The following is a 20,890-nucleotide window of genomic DNA, read 5'->3' on the forward strand; positions in this document are numbered from 1 at the left end:
GCCCTTGTAGAGTGCGCTTTTAGACCCTCCGGGATGGTATTCCCACTGGATGAATACGCCAGGGCAATCGCTTCCCTTATCCACCTTGCTAGGGTACTCTTGGATGCCTTGAGTCCCTTCCGAGGTCCCTGGAAACACACAAAGAGAGACCCTTCCTTCCTACATCCCTTGGTGGCCTCTAGGTACTGAACTAGACACCTCTTCACATCCAGGGTATGAAATTTCTCCTCTCCCCTATTCCTAGGGTTTGGGCAGAAGGAAGGACGGACCACTTCTTGGGACCTATGGAAGTGTGTCGACACCTTAGGTAGGTATGCTGGATCAGGTTTTAATATGACTCTATCGTCCAGGATTTTAGTGAACGGGGGTATTGCTGACAGAGCCTGAATATCGCTCACTCTGCGAGCGGATGTTAGGACCATTAAAAGTATAGTTTTTAATGATAGGGTTTTTAGGGGTGCTGATTGGATGGCCTCGAATGGGGGCCCTGTTAGTGCAGATAACACTAGGTTTAGATACCATGACGGTATTTTCTGGGTGGTTATTGGCCTAGACCTGGCTGCGGCCCTCATAAACCGTGCCACCCAAGGGTTGCCTGCCACATTTTGGTTATAAATGGCACCTAGAGCCGCTATATGTACCTTCAATGTATTAGTTGCCAGCCCCTGCGCTAACCCTTTTTGTAGGAATTCGAGAATTTTGTCAATTTGGATTCCATCTTGAACCCTTGCCCCAGAGCTAGATAGAAATTTCTTCCAAGTTCTACCATAGGCCCTGGTTGTGATCGGTTTCCTACTCTTTTGTAGCGTGGAAACCAGGTTTTCTGAAAACCCTCTCCCCCTCCACAGTGCCCTTTCAAATTCCATGCTGTTAAATGGAGGTTCACTGCCCGAGGGTGTAACACGGGACCTTGGGACAGAAGGTCGGGGAGATCTGGTAGAACCCTGGGGTCGGTTATTGACAGTATTCTCAGCCAGGGAAACCAAGTTCTTTTTGGCCAAAACGGGGCTATTACTATCATTCGTGCCCTGTCTTCTCTGACTTTCCTTATGACTGCCGGCATGAGAATGGGCGGTGGAAAGGCATACATTAGGCCCTGTGTCCATGGAAGCATAAACGCATCCAGGGTGCTGGGATTCCCCCTGGGGTCTAGGGAACAAAATGCTTCCACTTTTTTGTTTTTGTGGTCGGCAAACAGATCCATGTCCGGGGTTCCCCACATTTTTACAATTTTCTGAAAAATGGACTGTTTTAGAACCCACTCCCTTTGATGTAGCTGGGTGCGACTTAGAAAGTCTGCTGTCTGGTTTTCTGCTCCCCGTATGTGTAGTGCAGATAGGGACAGTAGGTTTTTCTCGGCTAGCGTGAATATTTCGGAGGATGTGTTCATTAGTGTTCAGGACCTGGTTCCCCCCTGATGATTTATGTAGGCCACCGTCACTCAATTGTCCGAAAATATTCGGACATGATGTCCCTTTAATACCGGTAGAAAGTGTGTTAGGGTGTAGCCTACTGCCAGCAGTTCCTTTTGGTTCGAGGAGGCTTCTAGTTCCTGACCTCCCCACTCCCCCTGAGCCACCCTGTTGCTCATGTGTGCTCCCCCATCCCTTGGGACTGGCATCTGTGGTGATTATGTGTGTGACTTTTATCACCCAGGGAATCCCTTTGGATAGGTTGTCTCTGTTTCTCCATCAAGCTAGGGAACGAATAGTTTTGGAGTCTAGTGTAACGTAACCTTCCAAGTGACCTCTTAATGCTGACTGGTTGGCTAAAACATCCCATCGGAGATCTCTCGTATGTAGCTGTGTCCACTGGACCGCCGGCAGGCATGCGGAGAGGGACCCTAACAGTGACATTGCTTTTCTTAGCGTCATGGAAGGGTTCTGCGTTGCTCTTGCTTCCATCTGAGCGATCCTCTCCTTTTTGTGGTCTGGCAGGTAACACTCCTGGGTGTTTGAGTCCAGTGTCAGGCCTAGGAACTCCTGGACTTTCCTGGGCTCCAACCTTGATTTTTTTAGGTTTAGGAGCCATCCGAGGTTTTTTTAGAGTGCCCATCACTCTGTCCCCTCTGTTCCCTGCATCTTTGTGCTGAGTTGCTCGCTATTAAAAAGTCGTCCAGATATGGGACTATTAGAACATCTTGTTCTCTTAGGTGAGCCATCATCTCTGCCACTAGTTTCGTAAAGATTCGCGGGGCTACCGAGATCCCAAATGGCAGGGCCTTGTACTGAAATTCCCTTATTTCGCCTCCTATGGAGACTGCAAGTCTGAGGTATTGTCGGGAGTCTTTGTGGATGGGGACGTGATAGTAGGCATCGCTGAGGTCTAATACTACCATGTAGCAATGTGGAAAGAGAATTTTGATGGTCGACTTGATCGACTCCATTTTGAATTTCTCGCTTTTGACATAATCGTTCAGTCTTTTTAGATATATAATTGTCCGGAAGGTACCGTCCGGTTTGGTTATTAGGAAGAGAGGCGAGTAGAATCCTCTGCCTTTCTCCCGCGGGGGAACTTCCTGGAGGACTTTTTTGTTCAACAGGCTTAGGACCTCTTTTTCGAGGGCTTCTTGTTCTTTTACTGATGATCTTAGTGGGGTCACTACATATTTTTGAGGTGGGAGAGAGAAAAAGTCTATCCTTAACCCTGATCCTATCAGATTTAATAACCAAGGGTTGTTCGATATTTTCCTCCAGGCTGGGAGAAAAAAAGCTTAGCCTCCCTCCCACCCTGGGCAAACAGTCACTTGGAGGGCTTTTTGTCTCGGGACGAGTTACCAAAGAAGAACCCCCTGTCTCTCCTTCTGTCGTCCCATTTCTTTTCTCTCGGAGGTCTCCTCTGAAAAAATTTTTTGTTCCGAAAGGACCTTTTAAAGCCTGTGAGGCCTGTAGGGCCTAAATTTGGGAATCCCTTCTTTTGGTCCCCCGCCTTTTCAAGGATGTCATCCAAAGTCTCTCCAAATAGGAATTTCCCTTCACAAGGGATGGCACATAGTTTCATCTTAGTTTGTAAATCCCCAGGCCAACATTTAAGCCACAGCGTTCTTCGGGCTGGGTTTGACAGGGCTGCCGTTTTGGATGACAACCTTACCGTATCAGCCGAAGAGTCGGCTAAGAAGGCCACCGCTCCCCTTATCACGGGAATGGATTCCAGGATCTACTCCCTGGGTGTACCTTCCCTTAGCTGCTTCTCTAGTCGGTCTACCCACACCATGAGGGCTCTGGAGGTACAAGTTGCAGCTATCGCTGGCCAAAGATTTCCTCCTGCTGATTCCCAGGTGCCCTTGAGGAAAGTATCAGCTTTTTTGTCTAATGGGTCCTTTAGAGTACCCATATCCTCAAAGGGGAGTGCAAATTTTTTCGAGGCTTTGGCGACCGCCACGTCTAACTTCGGGGCTCTGTCCCAGGACGAGGACACTTCCTTGTCAAATGGGTATTTTCTTTTAAGGGAGGGAACCGTGGAGTTCTTCCTATCTGGTCTCTCCCATTCTTTTTTTATCAGTCCCTGTACATTCTCGTTTAGCGGGAATACTCCGTCTCTTTTGGCCTAATCCCCCGAACATTATGCCCTGGACTGATCTATCTGGCCGAGGGTCTGCTACTCCCATGGTAGACCTTACCGCTTTTACTAACATGTCTACCTCATCCATGGGAAAGCAATGACGCCCCTCTGTTTCCTCATCTGAGGATGACGAGTCGGTGTCTGAAGCATTTGATGTAACTTCCCTTGACATCGAGGCCTCTGACTGGGAGGCCGCTACTGTGTCCCTTTTCTTTCCCCTCTCTTTGCGTTTTAGGGGTGAAAGGGCACTTTGAAACTCCGATTACCGCTCTTAGATCCGAGGCGTAATACGGGGTTTCATCACAAAGAACTTCCTATATGCAGGAGTCGCAGAGTTTTTTTTATCCCAAGCTGCTGGTAGCGGCCTTCTACAGGTGGGGCATTACCTGTTCTTTTGTCTTTTCTTTCTAATAAGGGAAAGAAGTCTATTATAATGGGGGACATTCACGTAGATCACTTACCCCATCATGCGCGGTTGCAGGTACCGGTTTGGGAGGTGGATTCGGATCCCTCATGGGCTGATCCACAGGAGGTGATTTGCTCCTCGCAGTCGACTTGCTCCGCTGCGTGGAGTGGCTACTGGACAGGCCCTCTCGCCCGTCCTTTTCTTTTTGCCGGCGATGGTGCCTGTGCTGCTGCTGCTCTTTATGCTGCTGCATTGGCTGCTCCTCATGCTGGTCGCTGTCCTCCATGTCTATAGGACGCTTCCAGCAAGGAGCAGCTCCCACCGTCTTATTTTGAATCTCCCGGGCCCTGACGTCACCTCCTCCTCCCAGCCTGCCCCGCTGTGCCCCGGGGAGCGCGCAATGCGCATGCGCCGACTGCGGGGACCCAGAAGTCTTCATTCCATTTCCGGGGCAGCACCACATTGGTACACCTCTGTACCGCGCACTGCCCCCGCGTGTACAGGCGTCCCTCCAGCCCAATACTCCTTTTTGGAGCGGCAGCTCGGTCCTCCCCGCCCGCTCACCCTGTACAGCCCCTCTGCTACAGCGGTGGCGGCTTCAGGCACCGACCCCGCCGCGGCAGGGGCCTCCCCGCTGCAAGGATTACGAACGGGACGACCCTGGCTCCTCTTCAAAGGTAAGCCTGTCGCCTGCTGCAGGATCCACGGGTCACCCGTCAAGGACAGGAACCAACTGGGGGCGGAGGAGAGGTGCCGCCTTTTTATCTGTAGGTTCCTGTCCTTGATGGGCGGACCCCCTCTCTCCATGGTGCTGTCATGGGTGAGAGAGAAATGAAGCATATTGCTTCATTCCAAGAAGCAGTAATCTCTATAGGTTGCTATCTAGGCTGAACACTTGGAGACTTCTCACGTCAGATTTCACAAGTGTAAAGCTGGCCGACAGCTCGCTCTCCTGACTCCCTCATACACATGAGCACTCAAGCTTGGTACGAATATTCATGTGATGTCAATGGGGAGAGAGGAGGAAACTATTCCTGGACTGTTTTCTCCCTTAAAAAAAAAATCTTCCCAAATGGTGCAATAACGCAGTTACAGTTAGATATAAAAAATTACCCACCTTGGTAGGAAAGTAGCGACTTGTTTTAAAGGTTTTCAACATGCCGGACAGTGCAAATGTGGTAAAAAACAGAATGCAGGACCAGAAGAGGACATCTGGAGTGTACGGTCCGTGATGTCCGCAGGCAGGACCCACAAACACTCCATGCATCATTTTACAATTCTTAAAAATAAAGGTAAGAGTACACTCAGACAAGCCATCTCATTAGTCTTTATTTTAGGTGGAGGGGGATGGGGATTGTTCTTGATAAAATACTTTATAAAACAACAGCACAAAAGTGTACAAATTCAGTTAGGTCCACAAATATTTGGACAGTGACCGAATCTTTGTGATTTCAGCTCTGCAGGCCACTATTTTTTATTTAAAATGAAACAACTGAGATGCAACTAAAGTGTAGACTTTCAGGTTTAATTAAAGGGGTTGAACAGAAATATCCTGTGAAATGTTTAGGAATTGCAACCACTTTTCTACAGAGCTTCCTCATTTCAGAAGCTCAAAAGTAATTGGACAAATTAAGTTTACCATAAATAAAATGTTAATTTTTATTACTTCGTGGAGAATCCTTTGCAGGCAATGACTGCATGAAGTCTGGAAGCCATGGAAGTCACCAAATGCTGGGTTTCCTTCTTTGTGATGCTTTGTAAGGCCTTTACTGCAGCTGACTTCAGGTGTTGCTCTTTTGTGAGTGTTTCTACCTTAAGTTTTGCCTTAAGACTGTGAAATGCATGCTTGATGGGGTTGAGATCTGGTGATTTACTTGGCCATTGCAGAATATTACACTTCTTTGCCTTAAAAAACCTCCTGGGTTGGTTTCGCAGTATGTATTAGTTCATGGTCCATCTGTACTGTGAAGTGCCATCCAATCAACCTTATTGCATTTGGTTGAATCTAAGCAGAGTATATCCATGTACACTTCAGAATTCATCCGGCTGCTTCTGTGTTCAGTCACATCATGAATAGTGACCCAGTGCCATTGAAGCCATGCATGCCCATGTCATCACACTGGCTCCATCATATTTTACAGAGGATGTGGTGTGCTTTGGATCATGAACCATTCTAAGACTTCTCCATACTTTCCTCCCTTCATTCTGGTGGGGGGTGATCTTCGTTTCATCTGTACAGTACAAAGAATGCTTTTCCAGAAGTTGACTGGCTTCTTTAGATGTTTTTTTTTTTTTTGCAAATTCTAATCTTACGTTTGTGTTTTTAAAGCTGATTAATGGTTTGCACCTTGCGGTGAACCCTCTGCATTTGCCGTCATGAAGTCTTCTCTTTATGGTAGACTGAGATACAGAAACACCTACTTCATGCAGAGTGTTCTTCACTTGGGTGAATTCTGAGAAAGGGTTTTTATTCACCATTGAAAGGATTCTGTGATCATCCAGCACTGCAGTCTTCTGTAGATGTCCAGGCCTTTTTGAGTTCCTAAGCTCATAAGTGGGCTCTTTTTTTCTGCAGAATGTACCAAATAGTTGGTTTGGCAACTCCACCATTTCTCTGATGGATTTCTACCTTTTCTCAGCTTAATGATCATCTCTTTCTCTCCCTTTGAGAGCTCCTTTGACCGCACACTGTGGGTGAACAGCAACAGCTTTCAAATGCAAATGCCACACCTGGAATCAGCTCCACACCTTTTATCTGCTTAACTGATGATGGATTAATGAGTGAATAGCCCATGCAGCCCATTAAAGAGCTTTTGAGATAATTGTCCAATTACCTTTGGTCACTTTAAAAAGGGCAGTTACATATTAAAGACCTGTAATTCCTAAACCCTTAGTCTAATTAGGATGTGTATACACTCAAATTAAAGCTGAGAGTCTCATATTGATTATATTATTGTATTTTAAATATGTTTTGGTAAACAGATAAAATTACAAAACCTGTGTCACTGTGTATATATTTCTGGACCTAACTGTATATTCATCTCCATTTGCAAAGTATAATATTATGAAGATATGGGTAGGGTAGTGCCTTTTACTGGACATGTGTAAAGTGGCCAAATTCAGGGGATCATGTAGTGTCCACTTCCATATTTCACAGACAAAAATTGCATATGACTTTTTTAATGATGAATGGTTAGACGACATCTTACTGTGCTGTGCAAATTAATTGGGACAAAACTTTTTTTTTTTAAAGTAAAATCGTAAGTTGGTTACCAGTCAGTGATTCAAACCAGTTTTAACTGTTTTGAACAGGTACTCACACCTGTTCAAAGTAGTTCAACCTCTTATTTAAACAAATTCCAATCCTCTGTGCTCTCTTTCGTCTGGAACGGGAAAAAGGCAAGGGTGGCCAGGGATGTTCTTTTTAAGAGCAAATCCAATGGGGGACTTGGATTACCAAACATACAGGCATACTTTTGGTCGAATCTAATAACACAAAGCATATATTGGGTAAGGGAGAACACGCTTCCAGCTTGGATTGAACTAGAAAAGTTTCATGTCAATTACCGTCCATTGAAAGAATGCTTACTTAATCATATTTTCCAACTAAATCGTTATAAATTACTTCATTCTATCTTCTTAGCCACAACCCAAGCATGGGACAAAATTGCTAGACCACCTAAGAAACATAATAAACTAGCTAGCTTAAATAACCTCCCAATCTCCCTGATTGCAACCATTTATAAATTCCAAATCGCAGAGAGATGGACCCAAATAGGCATAAAAAAAATCGGTGATATTTATGTCAACAACAACTTTGTTAGTTTTAGCGACATTAAACTAAAATTTAATATTCATCCTTCGGACTTTATGCACTATTGTATTCTGAAAGAACACGTTCAAAACTTTATCCATAAAGTGCCTACAAAGGCAGAAGCTGTACACTTATTACTCACTAATATAGGGCATGGGGTCTTCTGGAGCACCAAATACTTATACAAAAGGACAATAAATTCCAAAAAAATATCTATATGTCCAGATGGGAAACAGATCTACATATCTCAGCAGGTCCAGATCAGTGGGAGGATGCTATAAAATACACATACTCCTCTAACATATCCCTACCCCTTCATGAATCCTTTTACAAGATGTTAACTAGATGGTACTTCACCCCAGTAAAACTATCACGCATCAACATATGTTGGAGGGGATGTGGTTCCAGAGGAGACTTGCTCCACATTTTCTGGACCTGCATAAAGATTGCACTATTATGGAATCAGGTTTCCCTACTTATCAATAATTTCTTTAAAAAAGACTACCCTCTCACTCCACAAACAGCCTTGCTATCTTTGGGACTAGAAAACATTCATACTTCCATGAGATACGTTTTGATACATATCCTTCTAATAGTCAAAAATCTGATAGCCTTCCACTGGAAACAACCTGATACCCCAGAAATTGCTGACGTTGTCGACAGACTTCACATCCATAACACTTTGGACCTCAAATTCGCTAGGATCAACGGCTGCATTAATACATATGAGAAGAAATGGAGCCACTGGAATTCAATATTTCCCAATCCCTAAACATAAATAATCCTTTTACGGGCTTCAGGTGCCTCAGGATACTTTATTCAAAAAATGTTTTATGTTTTTTTTTCCACTTGTTTAATATGTGTTGCCTAGAATATGTAAAGTTATTTATTCTGAGTTCTCTACCCTCAACCCAGTCCCTTTTACTCTTCAATTACCCTTTTTCCCCAAAGACCCCTCCCATTTCCCTTCTGCACAAATCATCTAGGAGAACAGATATAAGGCGAAAATGTCAATATGCTTTGATAAAATTAATTTGTTGACTGTTAAAATATACAAAATGTTAATAAAAATTTTGGAAAACAAAGTAGTTCAAACTGGTTTGAATCACTGACTGGTAACTAACTTACGATTTTACTTTAAAAAATGCTTTGTCCCAATTAATTTGCACAGCACTGTATGTTATGCATTTGAGTTTAAAGCCGGCCATACACAATAGTTGGCTGCTGGACGAACGATGCTTTGGCCGATTGTTCAGCTGCCATCCCTCTCAGCTGAGTCTCCCATTACACAGGAGCGCTCGTTCGGCCGAAGGCTCCTGTGTTCTCTGAGAAAGTCACCGACAGACATGTTGGCTGGCAGCTTATCTCTTGGAGAACAAGAAGGTTGGCAGCCTTAAATCGAATATAGCCAATTGAAATATCCCCCGACCTAAAGTGAATGGGGCCTTTAGCCCAAAGGATAAGTGAACTTAGATTTCAGCTTGGGTGGCCAGTTTACACAAATCCACTCTCATGGGAGATACATTGTGGCGACTTAGACAATTGAAAAGTCACGCACACTTGGTTAAACCGAGCATGCATATGTATGATGGAGGGCTCAGGGGGAATAAGGAGTGGCAAAGACTATTTTACATGTTATGACTGCTTAAGAAAAATGACAGGTATTAGTTAGGTCTGCTGAAAATTCTTGATCTTGACATGTATCTGACCTCAAAGGCTCCATGCTTGATGGAGAGACCCAAGTAATCGCTAAACCTTGCTACCTGACACTTTTCATTTAATCATTAAGACATACTAACCACTAAGGAGTCTCAGTTTGTATTTTATCTATTGACTGACAAAAACAAAGATAATTATCTGTACCGCAAATGATCAGTGTTATAATATATCATGTACTTACACTAACTGTGAGATTGGCCCACTGATCCTCTGATAGGCTGATGTTATTTTCCCTCCAGAACAGCAGGGTCTTGTTAGATGGAGCTTCAGGAGCAGCACACTTACAGCTAAACACAAGAAATATGGAGAATTTCTTACTTTTTTTATATTTTCAGAATTCATTAATGATTTTCGATAAGATATTCAAAACCTCAGATCAATCAGATCTTGCATTATTGTCTTAAAGGGTTGTTCAACTTTGGTTCCCACTGCGCCTACACAGAAGGTAAACTAACTGGTTTCCCTAGGATATGTCACCTACATGAAAGTGAATACAAAAGGTGTATAATGCTAGCATCACCCTGCACAAGTACCAACAGGAGCAGTATGCAGAGACCGGACAGAGTACAGAGGAAATACGTTCAAATACCCACAGTCATGTCCACTGGTGGACACAGATAGAAGAGAAAATGTGTTTCAAGTATAAGATTTCTGTGCAGTTCTGTCATAATTTACGCCACTTTTTTGGCATAAATTATAAGGAACTTGTCAGCCTTGCTCCTCTTCACTAAGCTGCACCCACTTTTCAAAAATGTGGGAGAGTTGACAAGGTGTAAAAACGCCAAAGGAAGTAAAATTTTTGCACACCTACAAAGCGTTTGTCCAACTTGTGACATTTCAAGCAGTTTGACACTACAAAACTGCTGGATGAATTGGTGACCTTTAAGTATGCCATTAATTCTGTTGCCCCAATAAAATCTTTTCCAAATCAAGGGACACATATGAACATTTAGATCTTCTAAAGTCTCACAATCATCTCTCCAAACTAGAGTGGTGTACCCCGCATATCATAGAGGTGGGACAGGTGAATACTAGAGGGTCCACATCGTGGTGATCGCCTGCAGGGTCTTTGGCAGATTTATAGTGCTCCAGTTCAATAAGAGGGGGTCAATACATTATTGCCTTTGCAGCTTAATTTGGAGTTAAAATGGATCTAATAGTGACTTGTTTTTATTTATTTCTGCCATGGCTTTGGTTCTCTAGATGTTTCAGCTTAATTCTTCATTTGCAAATTTTTCAAAATGTCTCCAAATTTTTGCGCAATTGTATTCCAGTACCCTCTGTATTCTGTCTAATTTTTTTGTGCATTTAAAGACATTTTAATGGTTATTGAAAGGATTTTTTGCCTAAAAAGGAATAAAAAGCAAAAAAAAAAATAAAAAATTGCGCCAATTCATTACACACTGTCTTGCTCATTTTGATATTAGGCACAAAATCATCCAGTGCACAAAAAGTAAGACAAAAAAACAAAAAAATAATGAAAAGCACACAATGAATTGGGGACTATCTGTATAGATCAATAGGCCTCTTTTTTTCCTTTAATTGAGTTAGAAAAATTAGCTTAATCACTACTATTCCTCTAGAGTCTCCTATAAAACAGAGGGACATTTGCAGACAGCTGTCACAGGGTTCTTGGCCATCCTCAGTAGAGAGCATATTTCTGGTTGGCTATATGTAACAACCAAAGAGTCTGGGGAGGTAGGGCTTCTCCTTAAGGAGTCTGCCAGTTAGCACAGATCGGTGTCCTACATTTTCAGGGATAAGGTTTTTACTTGTGGAGAGTGACATGCCAGCTCTGGCTAATCAAGGTAAGGAGGCTTACCGTGCAATGCTCCTCTGGGAAAATAATATGCAAATTGCCTCTTCAGAGAAAAAAAGGACTTGAACTCTATAGCGCCACCTGTTGGTAGTAGTGATCCTACAAGTCACAATCAACCCTTTAACGAGTCTTGTATTATGACTTAGGATAAAAGCTACTACCTTTTATGACTTGTAGGATCTCTCTTTTTCTCTGAAGAGGCAATTTGCATGCTACATTTTGAGAAGACTCTGGTTTGGATCATTTCCTTAATTATGTTGCAGAACTATTTAAAAAAGGTTTGACAGTGACCATTAAGGTAGATACCTCCTTAGATTACAGTCCAGGTTGCCAACTTGATTTTTTTCGGGATAACTTATCAAAAAACCACGGATAACCAATGTATTTAACTTACACTTTGCAAAATCAAAATAAACCTTTAAAATACTACACCAATTTTTTTTTTGTTTTCTCGTGTGCTATGTATCACGCTTATGAATGTGGTTTGTTTAGTAACATACTCACTGGCCATCGTCTTCTCCTGGTATCAGCTCTGCTCCAAGACTAAGTCACGTCATCTGTGAACTGATCAATCGCACAGTGGTGGCTGTGAGGAGCAGAGGTCACTTTATGAACGTTCTCAATGTAAGTCCGGGTGAATTCACTACAAGGCTCTGTAGCTTTGTTCTGAGTCCCATAGACACTAAGATTGTGACTTCCGCTTCACACACCAATCTGCAGGTTTCAGAGTTTGTCATGTGACGCCAGAGCGGGGCTGATAGTGGGAGAACACGGTGTTTGGTGAGTATGTTACTACACTAATTACTATCACATGATAGCTAGCACATAGGAAAATAAAAAATTCACTGGAGTGGTAACTTAAGATTTGAAGTGACGCCATATTCATTAAGAGGAGCACGCCACTTAATTATTTCAACGCCTCTTCTCAGTGACGTGTACCAGAAATGCTACTACAGTCAGGAACCCCACTAACATTTCTGGTATACAAAACATTGGCAGATTTGATGAATGCGGAGGGGGCGCGTGGTCACGCCTTGCCAGGTCCACCCACTTTAGCGTAGCCCACTCAAACTGGGGGGGAGAAAACGCCAAAAGTCGCTACATTTTGAAACTTTTCAAAGCTTTTAAGCCACTTTTCTGGTGAAAGAGCTTTCATGTGCAGGTCTATAGCAAATAATTCTGATTTGAACACATTTCCTGCACGGTCTAAAGGCCCCGTCACACATAGCGATCTCGCTAGCGAGATCGCTGCCGAGTCACAATTTTTGTGACACAACAGCGATCTCATCAGTGAGATCGCTGTGTGTAACAGCGACCGGCCCCCCTGCCGGTATCGCTGATCGCTGCAGGAAAGGCCAGGACTTTCTTTTGTTCGCTGATCTCCCGCTGGCCACCACGCATCACTGCGTGTGACAGGCGGGAGCCCAGCGATCTGCTGGTAACTAATGTACACATCGGGTATCCAAGGGACGCACGTCCCTTGGATACCCGATGTGTACGTTAGTTACCAGCTCCCTGCATCAGCGCGCTGGTTACTAACGTGCACAGCGACGCCGGGCGCTCGGCGTCGCTGTGCTGATCGCTGGTGAAGTTGTCTGTTTGACAGCTCACCAATGATCACATAGCGATTCACCAGCGATCCTGACACAAAATAATCTGCCAAAGTTTCTCCAGCAAAAAAAAAAAAAATTAAAATGAATGACAAACATATCAAATTTTCACTTTGGACAAGGTTAAAAAACAAGTGCCCTATTTTTTTTTTTATAGACTTTCCAGGAATTTCTGTTCTCCAACTCAAATCATGAGATATGTACATTGGCAAAAAGGTAAAACACTCACTAATAAAGAGTTAGTTCGTCCAGTTGACTGTGCATGTGAACAGGATAGGTCTCTCCCAAATGTATCAGCTTCTCTATGGCTTCATAGATAAAAATAATACAAATCAGCGAGGCAAAGGCTTCCTCTGTAAAGCGTGTGATGTAACAAACCAAAGAGCTGGCATCGGTGGCGACCAGAACAATGCAGAGGAAAGCGGTCCACAGGCCAATGCACGCTCTCAGTGATAGATACGACAGGTTATGGTCTCTAGGAAAGAAGCCAGGCAGATAACCGTTATTATAATGGGAAGAGGCAGGCGGCACTTGCTCAAAGGGCGAATAATAGTAATAAAAGACAAACATGCTCATGTATCAGGTAACACTATGCTGGAAGCAAGCCGCAGTACAGCGCTGAAATTTGTAGTGAATTTCTATTCAATCCAACAGAGATTTTCCCCTTCAAACGAAAATCGAGTCATTCTGATTATGGTGCCGTCTGAGAGATGGAATAGCTCTGTACTTTGTTGTGATCCTTTCAAAAACCAAACAATGAAATATTCTAGTAAGGACACAAAAGACTTCAATGTATTCATACAAACAGCTGAAAACAAAATGCCATTTTAGAGGAGATGACAATTGATCCAGATATTACTTTATGGATTTTGCACAGAAGTAAAAATATCAAATACCTAAAAGAAAAAAAAACAAAAAAAACTTCTACGTCTCAGGAAGAACACACATTTATATCAATCAAAAGAGGCATTAAGTTTTTACATAAATAAAACATGATGGCAAAGAACAAGGAAATGGCGATATCAATGCTACACGTTCTATAAGAGTTCAGGAACAATCACGGAAGGCGATGAGCAATTTAGAAGAGAGCCAGTGATGGTGGGAAAAAACCACAGTGTCTATATCAACAATGGTGGTGCCCCATAATGCAAACAATCCTAGGAGGGCGATTGTTCATCAATGAATAATAGGAAGATACTGTAATTGGGACGGCCTCACACCCAGGGCTGTGGGGTACTCGGTACCGGGCCCGATGAGCTTTAATGGGAGATGTCACGGCAGCGGGGACCCGGCCCGTGGCCCTGGGCGCCCATTGTAAAAGGGATTGTTTCAGTGTGCTTATGGTAGTGAAAGTTTATAAGTGATTCATGACGCCACCTGTGGTATTCGGCAATAGAGATATAAGCCGACGCTGCAGACTGATCCTCTGGGACAGATGGTGTGGTGCAGCAGTGATGTTATAGCCCTCCACAGGCAGGGCTGTAGTCCCAGGGCAGTGTAGGTGAAGTGACACTGAGATGGTGTAGTGTCAGGCGCGAGGGATGTAGCAGTGCTGGGTAGGTTGGCGCGGGAATAAGTGGCTTTGACAAAGATCTTTTAGATCGAAACGCGTTGCCGTTGTCCATGTTGGGGCACACATTATGAAGATTTATGTATTTTTATTGAAGGAATAAAGAAAGAATTTTACACGCAGCTGGAACTAATTGCTCTCTCCTATAAGTGGAGGACACCAGGGCGTGTAGTTCCAAAGCTTTACTCACAGTCTGTTGTACAAACAGGTGCCTGCCTCCATGCCATGTCCTCCGGGTTAGGGACTCAGTCAACCTCCAGGCCAGATGGAATACTTCTTTCCAACACTCTGCCAACATATGTGCCTTTTCTGAACATCTCCTCTTATAGCGCCTTTGAGTGAAGTACTCCTAGTACTGAGTTACACTGGAGTTCCTCCTGTCAGATATTCCTATGAACTCTACTTGTACGGCACACAGCTGTAACCTGCTTCGGGGACTCCTTGCTATTAAGTCACGGCTCACTATTATGTTGCTGTTGTGCCCCCAAGTCTTGTGTGGGAATAAAGTGGTCACTACTTCTATTCCTCCGGTGTCTGCTGCAGGACCATTAGTATCCGTACAACCTCGGGGACCGGACCCCGGCCTTGCGCTTAGAACTTGAAAAGGGTTCTCCTCTAACCCTGGTCCTTGTTCTCTTATTCTCCTCACGTTCCGTACAAATCCTTCTTCCCAATGGAGAATCAAGCTTCCTTTCTCTGTCTCTTTCCTGTGCCAGCAGACCCATATCACTGTGGCCTGCTGCAGCACTTCATTCTTCCATCCCTCTCCCGGGGATCTTCTCTATCTCACACTCTATCCTTCTACATCTTCACTCACTGACTGAGTGAAAGACTGACTGACTGACTCAACTCTTCCCGCTCTTTTGGTGCAAACTAAACTCCACCCACCTCCCAGCACGTTTCGTGTTCCAAGCAGGGAGCCACCAAGGGGTGCTTTGCTATACTCCAAGCAGGGAGCCGCCGAAGGTGCTTTGCTACACTACTTTGGTGGTGTGGGGTGCAGGTGTTGGAGTGTGGTCAGGTGTTTCCACCTTACCTGGATGGTGGGGCACCACACCTCAGGAGGAGGTGCAGTACCTCTGTGGCGACTGAGCCTCAGGGGCGCCACATAATTATGATGTCGTCTTCTCAAAATTTAAAGATCAAAGATAATACATAAAGCATAGTTTGGTGTGTGAAATCCTGCTGACAGATTACATTTTACATAGCGGTATGAGGGCTGGTTTATTGGAGCCCAGAGTATTTAAAGGCAACCAAAATGGTTTTGTGGTGACATATTCTGAGAGCCAACGCTATTCTTTACTTCCGTTGAGGTTTTGTTTCTTTGCAGCCTGATTTGTAATCTTTATTGGGACTATTTTTGTGGTCCATAAAACTATATTTTTGTTGTGGAGATAAAGATAAACAGCAATTCTTGCATTTTTTGTGGTGTCCACCACGCAGGACAAATACAGTAGTTTTAATATTTCACACTATTACCGCCAAAGTGTTGCCAGTTATATAGCTGTTATGTTGTTTATATTTTTTATGTATACACTTTTTTTTTATTTTTTACCATTTTAAACACCGCTAGGCGACTCTGAAATGTGATCTATTGTGTGATACATGGCAAAATGTCTGTATTGTAGTGTGATATCCAGTGAGTGTTATCCTGATTAAAGACGGTGAGTACACAGAGGTTTTATTGATAAAAAGCCAGATTTATCCTCTGGATAGCAGACCTAAAAGTTATTTTATTAATGGGAGTCTGTCACCTGATTTTTTGCCTATGAGATGTGGCCACCGCCATCAGGGCCGATAAAGTACGCCTGCGCAGGAGCCGCAGCAGAAGTAAGAAGAAGGAGGACGTCATCATCTCTAGAAGTTGGGAGGCGCCAGACTGGACTGCGACACCCATTGGACCGGCCCGAACCCCCGGGTGAGTATAATCTAACTCGTTTTTCTTACCTTTCAGGTTACATCGGGGGCTTATCTACAGCATTACAGAATGCTGTAGATAAGCCCCTGATGGCGGTGGCCGCATCTCATAGGCCAAAATGAGGTGACAGATTCCTTTTAAACTCCTGGCTGCAATAACAATCCATCATGCCCCCAATATAGGTTTGCGAGGGGTATGACTATGGCATGTAATCCAATTCCAGCTCATCTTAGTATTACATTTCACTCCCAATGTGTATGGTGTAAGCTCGGCTCCCAAGCCTGCTCCATACAAAGCTTTGTGACAGCCTAAGGTATATGTTCTGAAGGTTTCTTTTTCTATGGAACATTCCTAAAGCAACTGTAGAGGGCCTTACTGTACCTTTGTACACCTTAAATTTCCTATGGAGAAACACAAAGATTTAAAGGGAACCTGTCAGCAGGATTGTGCACAGTAACCTAAAGACAGTGTAAGCAACTAATTTTGGTAATTTTTTTGCCATATAGTTGCTTACATAATTGGCAATTTGTCATTCCAATATATATCTTTTTTACATAATAGGAAATAAAAATCTTTGAGGTGGTGTTTTGGCATAATATTTTTATGATAATTGATGTATTTTTATACATTTTTGTGCGAGCACGTCTTTGTATAGTACACATTAGCTATTAATAAAAAGTATTTTAATCCACTTCTGGCTCTCCTAATAATTTTACCTGTCCAAGTAATTTCATTTAGTTTCATCATTAGTCCCAATCCCCACAATTTTAAGCGTGCCCTGAAAACGCATTTATTCAGACTGGCCTATCGCCTCAACACATTAACTTACCCTGTGTGGCACAGCCAAAAGTTTTACCATAACCAGGTTCCCCGCATCATGTTCCCACATGCTTTATGCATCCATTAGCCCTCTGTGTCTGTACTGTTACACACTTAACATTATGGCTGGTCCATATAATCAGGGCAACTGTTACCACCCACCTGTCTACCTCTTTCCTCATAGATTGTAAGCTTGCGAGCAGGGCCCTCACTCCTCTTGTTATTTGTTATAATCTACTGTATGTGATTATTGTTATGCTGTAATGTCTATCGTCTGTACAAGTCCCCTCTGAAATGTAAAGTGCTGCGGAATATGTCAGCGCTATAGAAATAAAATGTATTATTATATTATTATCATCTTCGGATGAATTGCCATTGTCCCTGACACGATCACTGGTTTCATATTAATATATATCTATGGGTTATAGATTGCCATTGTGACTTGTATTCAGTGTTGTGTCTTCATATGTTATAATCTCTTGGTCTACATGTCTCACATTGGTAACGCTCCCTTTCAGTCAGAATAAGCTCGGGAGGAAGATTCTCAGGGAATCAGAGTCCAATCCATCGATCTTAACAGTTTATTTACATATTTAAAAAAAACCTATGATTTCTCTATAATAAGACATCGGATCTCAGATATCAAGAGATCATTCTATTCAGCTTCCTACGACCTACATGCCCATATAGATGGCTTAGGAGAGTTGATCCTATTGACAGACGCCTATTAATTTCTTTCTATTTTCTTTTTTTTCTATTGTAGATGGTGGCATCCTGACGGAGCACGATATGGCAGCAGAAGTCGTCCCTGGGTTCCATGCAGCCGGAATGCTTTTCTCCGGTGCCGCCATGTGGCACCAAATTCTCCCAAAGAAGCAATGTTTCCAGAGAAGAATATCTGCACAATATACCATTTGATGGAACAAGCTGGAATTTTATCTTAAGATAAATATCTTATAAAAACCGTGAGGAAATATCTTTATGTGCATTTGTGTGATATTGGAGGTACAGTATGGGCCTATTCACTTATACAGGGCACAATATTACCAATCTAGCCAAACAGACAACAAACATAGGACATAGACAAAAATATAGAGTCATAGGTTATCAATATGAAAGCACTTTAACCCTTAGGCTAAGTGCCCACGTTGCAGAAATGCTGCGGGAATGTCCGCATTACCGCAACTCCCTACCGTGGGTAAAACGCATGCGGAATTCGCATGCGTTTTCCCGCAAAACACAAGCATTTTGCAAGGGTTTTTAACTTGCAGAATGCTTGCGCTTTTCCAAGCGATTTGAAGCATCGCTTGGAAAGGTGATTGACAGGTTGGTCACACTTGTCACGCATAGTGCTTGACAAGTGTGACCAACTTTTTACTATTGATGCTGTCTATGCAGCATAAGTAGTAAAAGATAGGATGTTAAAAATAATAAAAAAAAAATAAAAAATATGGTATTCTCACCTTCTGATGGTCCCCGATCTCCTCAGCAGCGCTCCCGGTACGTTCCGCTCCCAGGGATGCTTTGCGCGAAGGACCTTTGTGACGTAACGCTCGCGAGACCGCGACATCATCTCAGGTGATTCGCGCAATGCATCCCTGGGAACGGAAGATGCTGGCAGTGTGGCTGAGAGGCGAGAAGACTCCGGGGGCCATCAAAAGGTGAGTATATCCCGATTTTTTTATTTTAATTCTATTTTTAACTAGGATTATGGTACCCTGGGCATGCTCCTCCAGACCCTGGGTACCATCCGCACAAGAAGTGCTCACTTTACCCATGGTGGGCATAGCCACATGCGTAAAGTGAGCGTTTCAATGCAATCCTATGGGGGCGAAAGTGCAGCGATTCAGAAGAAATAATGAACATGGTGCAGATTTTACCGCTATGCGATTCCGCAGCGGTAAAGTCCGCAGCATAGGCACAGCAACTGCGGAATCCCATAGGATTGCATAGGAATGTGTTTTTTAAGCATTTCTGCTGCGGTGGAAACGTTTAAGAAACGCAATGTGTGCACACAGCCTTAGAACACTGACAAGGAACATAATATATAACATACGGCATATGAGGGAGCACACTCCATATTTTTTATTCTGTGTACGATTATGTTCCCACTAAACTGTGCATAATCTGATTCGATTTGATTTCAGAATCAGACTTCAATTCTCTAATATATCTGACATGAGAAAATTGGTCTTACTTGCAAAACTTGAAAAGAATTTTCTCGAACACCAAGACAGGTCCTGTGCTCCCCAAAATGGTGAGGGGTTGTCCAGCAAACAAGGAATAGGCGATTCCGGTCATAGAAGCACCAAACAGGGATTCTATTGCACTCTGTAGGGGCACAAACACCAGTTTACTCGGAGTACATGGCGGACAACATGTCAATACAAATCTAATGTAAAAGACACAGAAACCAGCGGTGAGGATGTGGAGATGGGATTGAATTGCTGCAATATATTTATTACTAGAAGTGATTTGCCCACGCTGGTAAATTAAGATGGCTATGTAGCAGTGTCACAGTAGCATAATTGGGAATATTCATTAATCTGTATATTACAACCAGCATTAAGACTGTGGAAAAGCTGAGCTGTAAAGCCATTAATTGGTCATTACACAGAGCGCAGATCCGTTCGGTGCTTAAATAAAGCCAAAGATCGGGATTATCCTGATTAGAGGTAAGTGATGGCAGTTTAACAGCTGATCTAATGAGCAAGGTTTTCTAGGCGGGCGTGTAATCAACATGAAGAGAGGTGAGGATGGATCTAGTCAGAATTAGGCACATGGAATTTCCTTACTATTCGACCTTCTGTCGCTTCTCCAAGTAAACCCCCAAATGTGATGACCGGAGACATGCAAGCACAGTATAGGAAGAGGAAAGAAGCCACACACTGCAAGCTCAGCGCATCCCTGTAGTCACTCCAGTACCAAGGAGCTTTCCTTTTTATGTCTACCACCAGACCGCCAAATAGCCTGCAATGAATAATAGAGAGTGGGCTTCACTGCCAGGCAGATCACCAGGGGCAAAACTATACTGTGGAAAGTCTGGAACATCATGCCTACAGCTGGAATCTGAGAAGAACCCTCCTGTCATCGTGCCGGTCACTGGCGGAGGCCATATACAACAGATAATTGGCCGATAGCAACTGAGCGCAATCACACAGGCCTCCTGCACTCACTGTACTAAATGTATGCATGGCATTTATAGTCATGGCAAAGATACATTAGAGAAATACATTGGTAATATACTCATATTCTTATAAGTGGAACATTTTCTGATGGTGACTAAAAAGTAGAGATTTCTTTGTCTTCTTTCTTTATAGTCATGGCCCATCTCTTTTCTGTAGGTACATGAATATATATATATATATATATATATATATATATATACAGTGGGGCAAAAAAGTATTTAGTCAGTCAGCAATAGTGCAAGTTCCACCACTTAAAAAGATGAGAGGCGTCTGTAATTTACATCATAGGTAGACCTCAACTATGGGAGACAAACTGAGAAAAAAAAATCCAGAAAATCACATTGTCTGTTTTTTTTTCATTTTATTTGCATATTATGGTGGAAAATAAGTATTTGGTCAGAAACAAAATTTCATCTCAATACTTTGTAATATATCCTTTGTTGGCAATGACAGAGGTCAAACGTTT

At 43.1% G+C, this 20,890-nt stretch overlaps 1 protein-coding gene across 1 annotated transcript in view; it reads right to left on the bottom strand.

The window, feature by feature from the left end:
* Window positions 1-20,890, bottom strand: part of SLC4A8 (solute carrier family 4 member 8) — a 304,800-nt gene that overhangs the window by 41,890 nt on the left and 242,020 nt on the right. The window contains exons 12-16 of the mRNA XM_073576723.1: window positions 20,032-20,206; window positions 19,434-19,567; window positions 13,159-13,404; window positions 9,682-9,787; window positions 5,085-5,246 (exon numbers count right to left, since the gene is read on the bottom strand). Coding sequence (XP_073432824.1) covers window positions 5,085-5,246; window positions 9,682-9,787; window positions 13,159-13,404; window positions 19,434-19,567; window positions 20,032-20,206 — 823 coding nt within the window. The remainder of the gene's footprint in view (window positions 1-5,084; window positions 5,247-9,681; window positions 9,788-13,158; window positions 13,405-19,433; window positions 19,568-20,031; window positions 20,207-20,890) is intronic.

This window comes from Dendrobates tinctorius, unplaced genomic scaffold, assembly GCF_039654945.1.
Source record: "Dendrobates tinctorius isolate UK_male_01 unplaced genomic scaffold, ASM3965494v1 ptg000051l, whole genome shotgun sequence".
NCBI classification, from domain to species: Eukaryota; Metazoa; Chordata; class Amphibia; order Anura; family Dendrobatidae; genus Dendrobates; species Dendrobates tinctorius.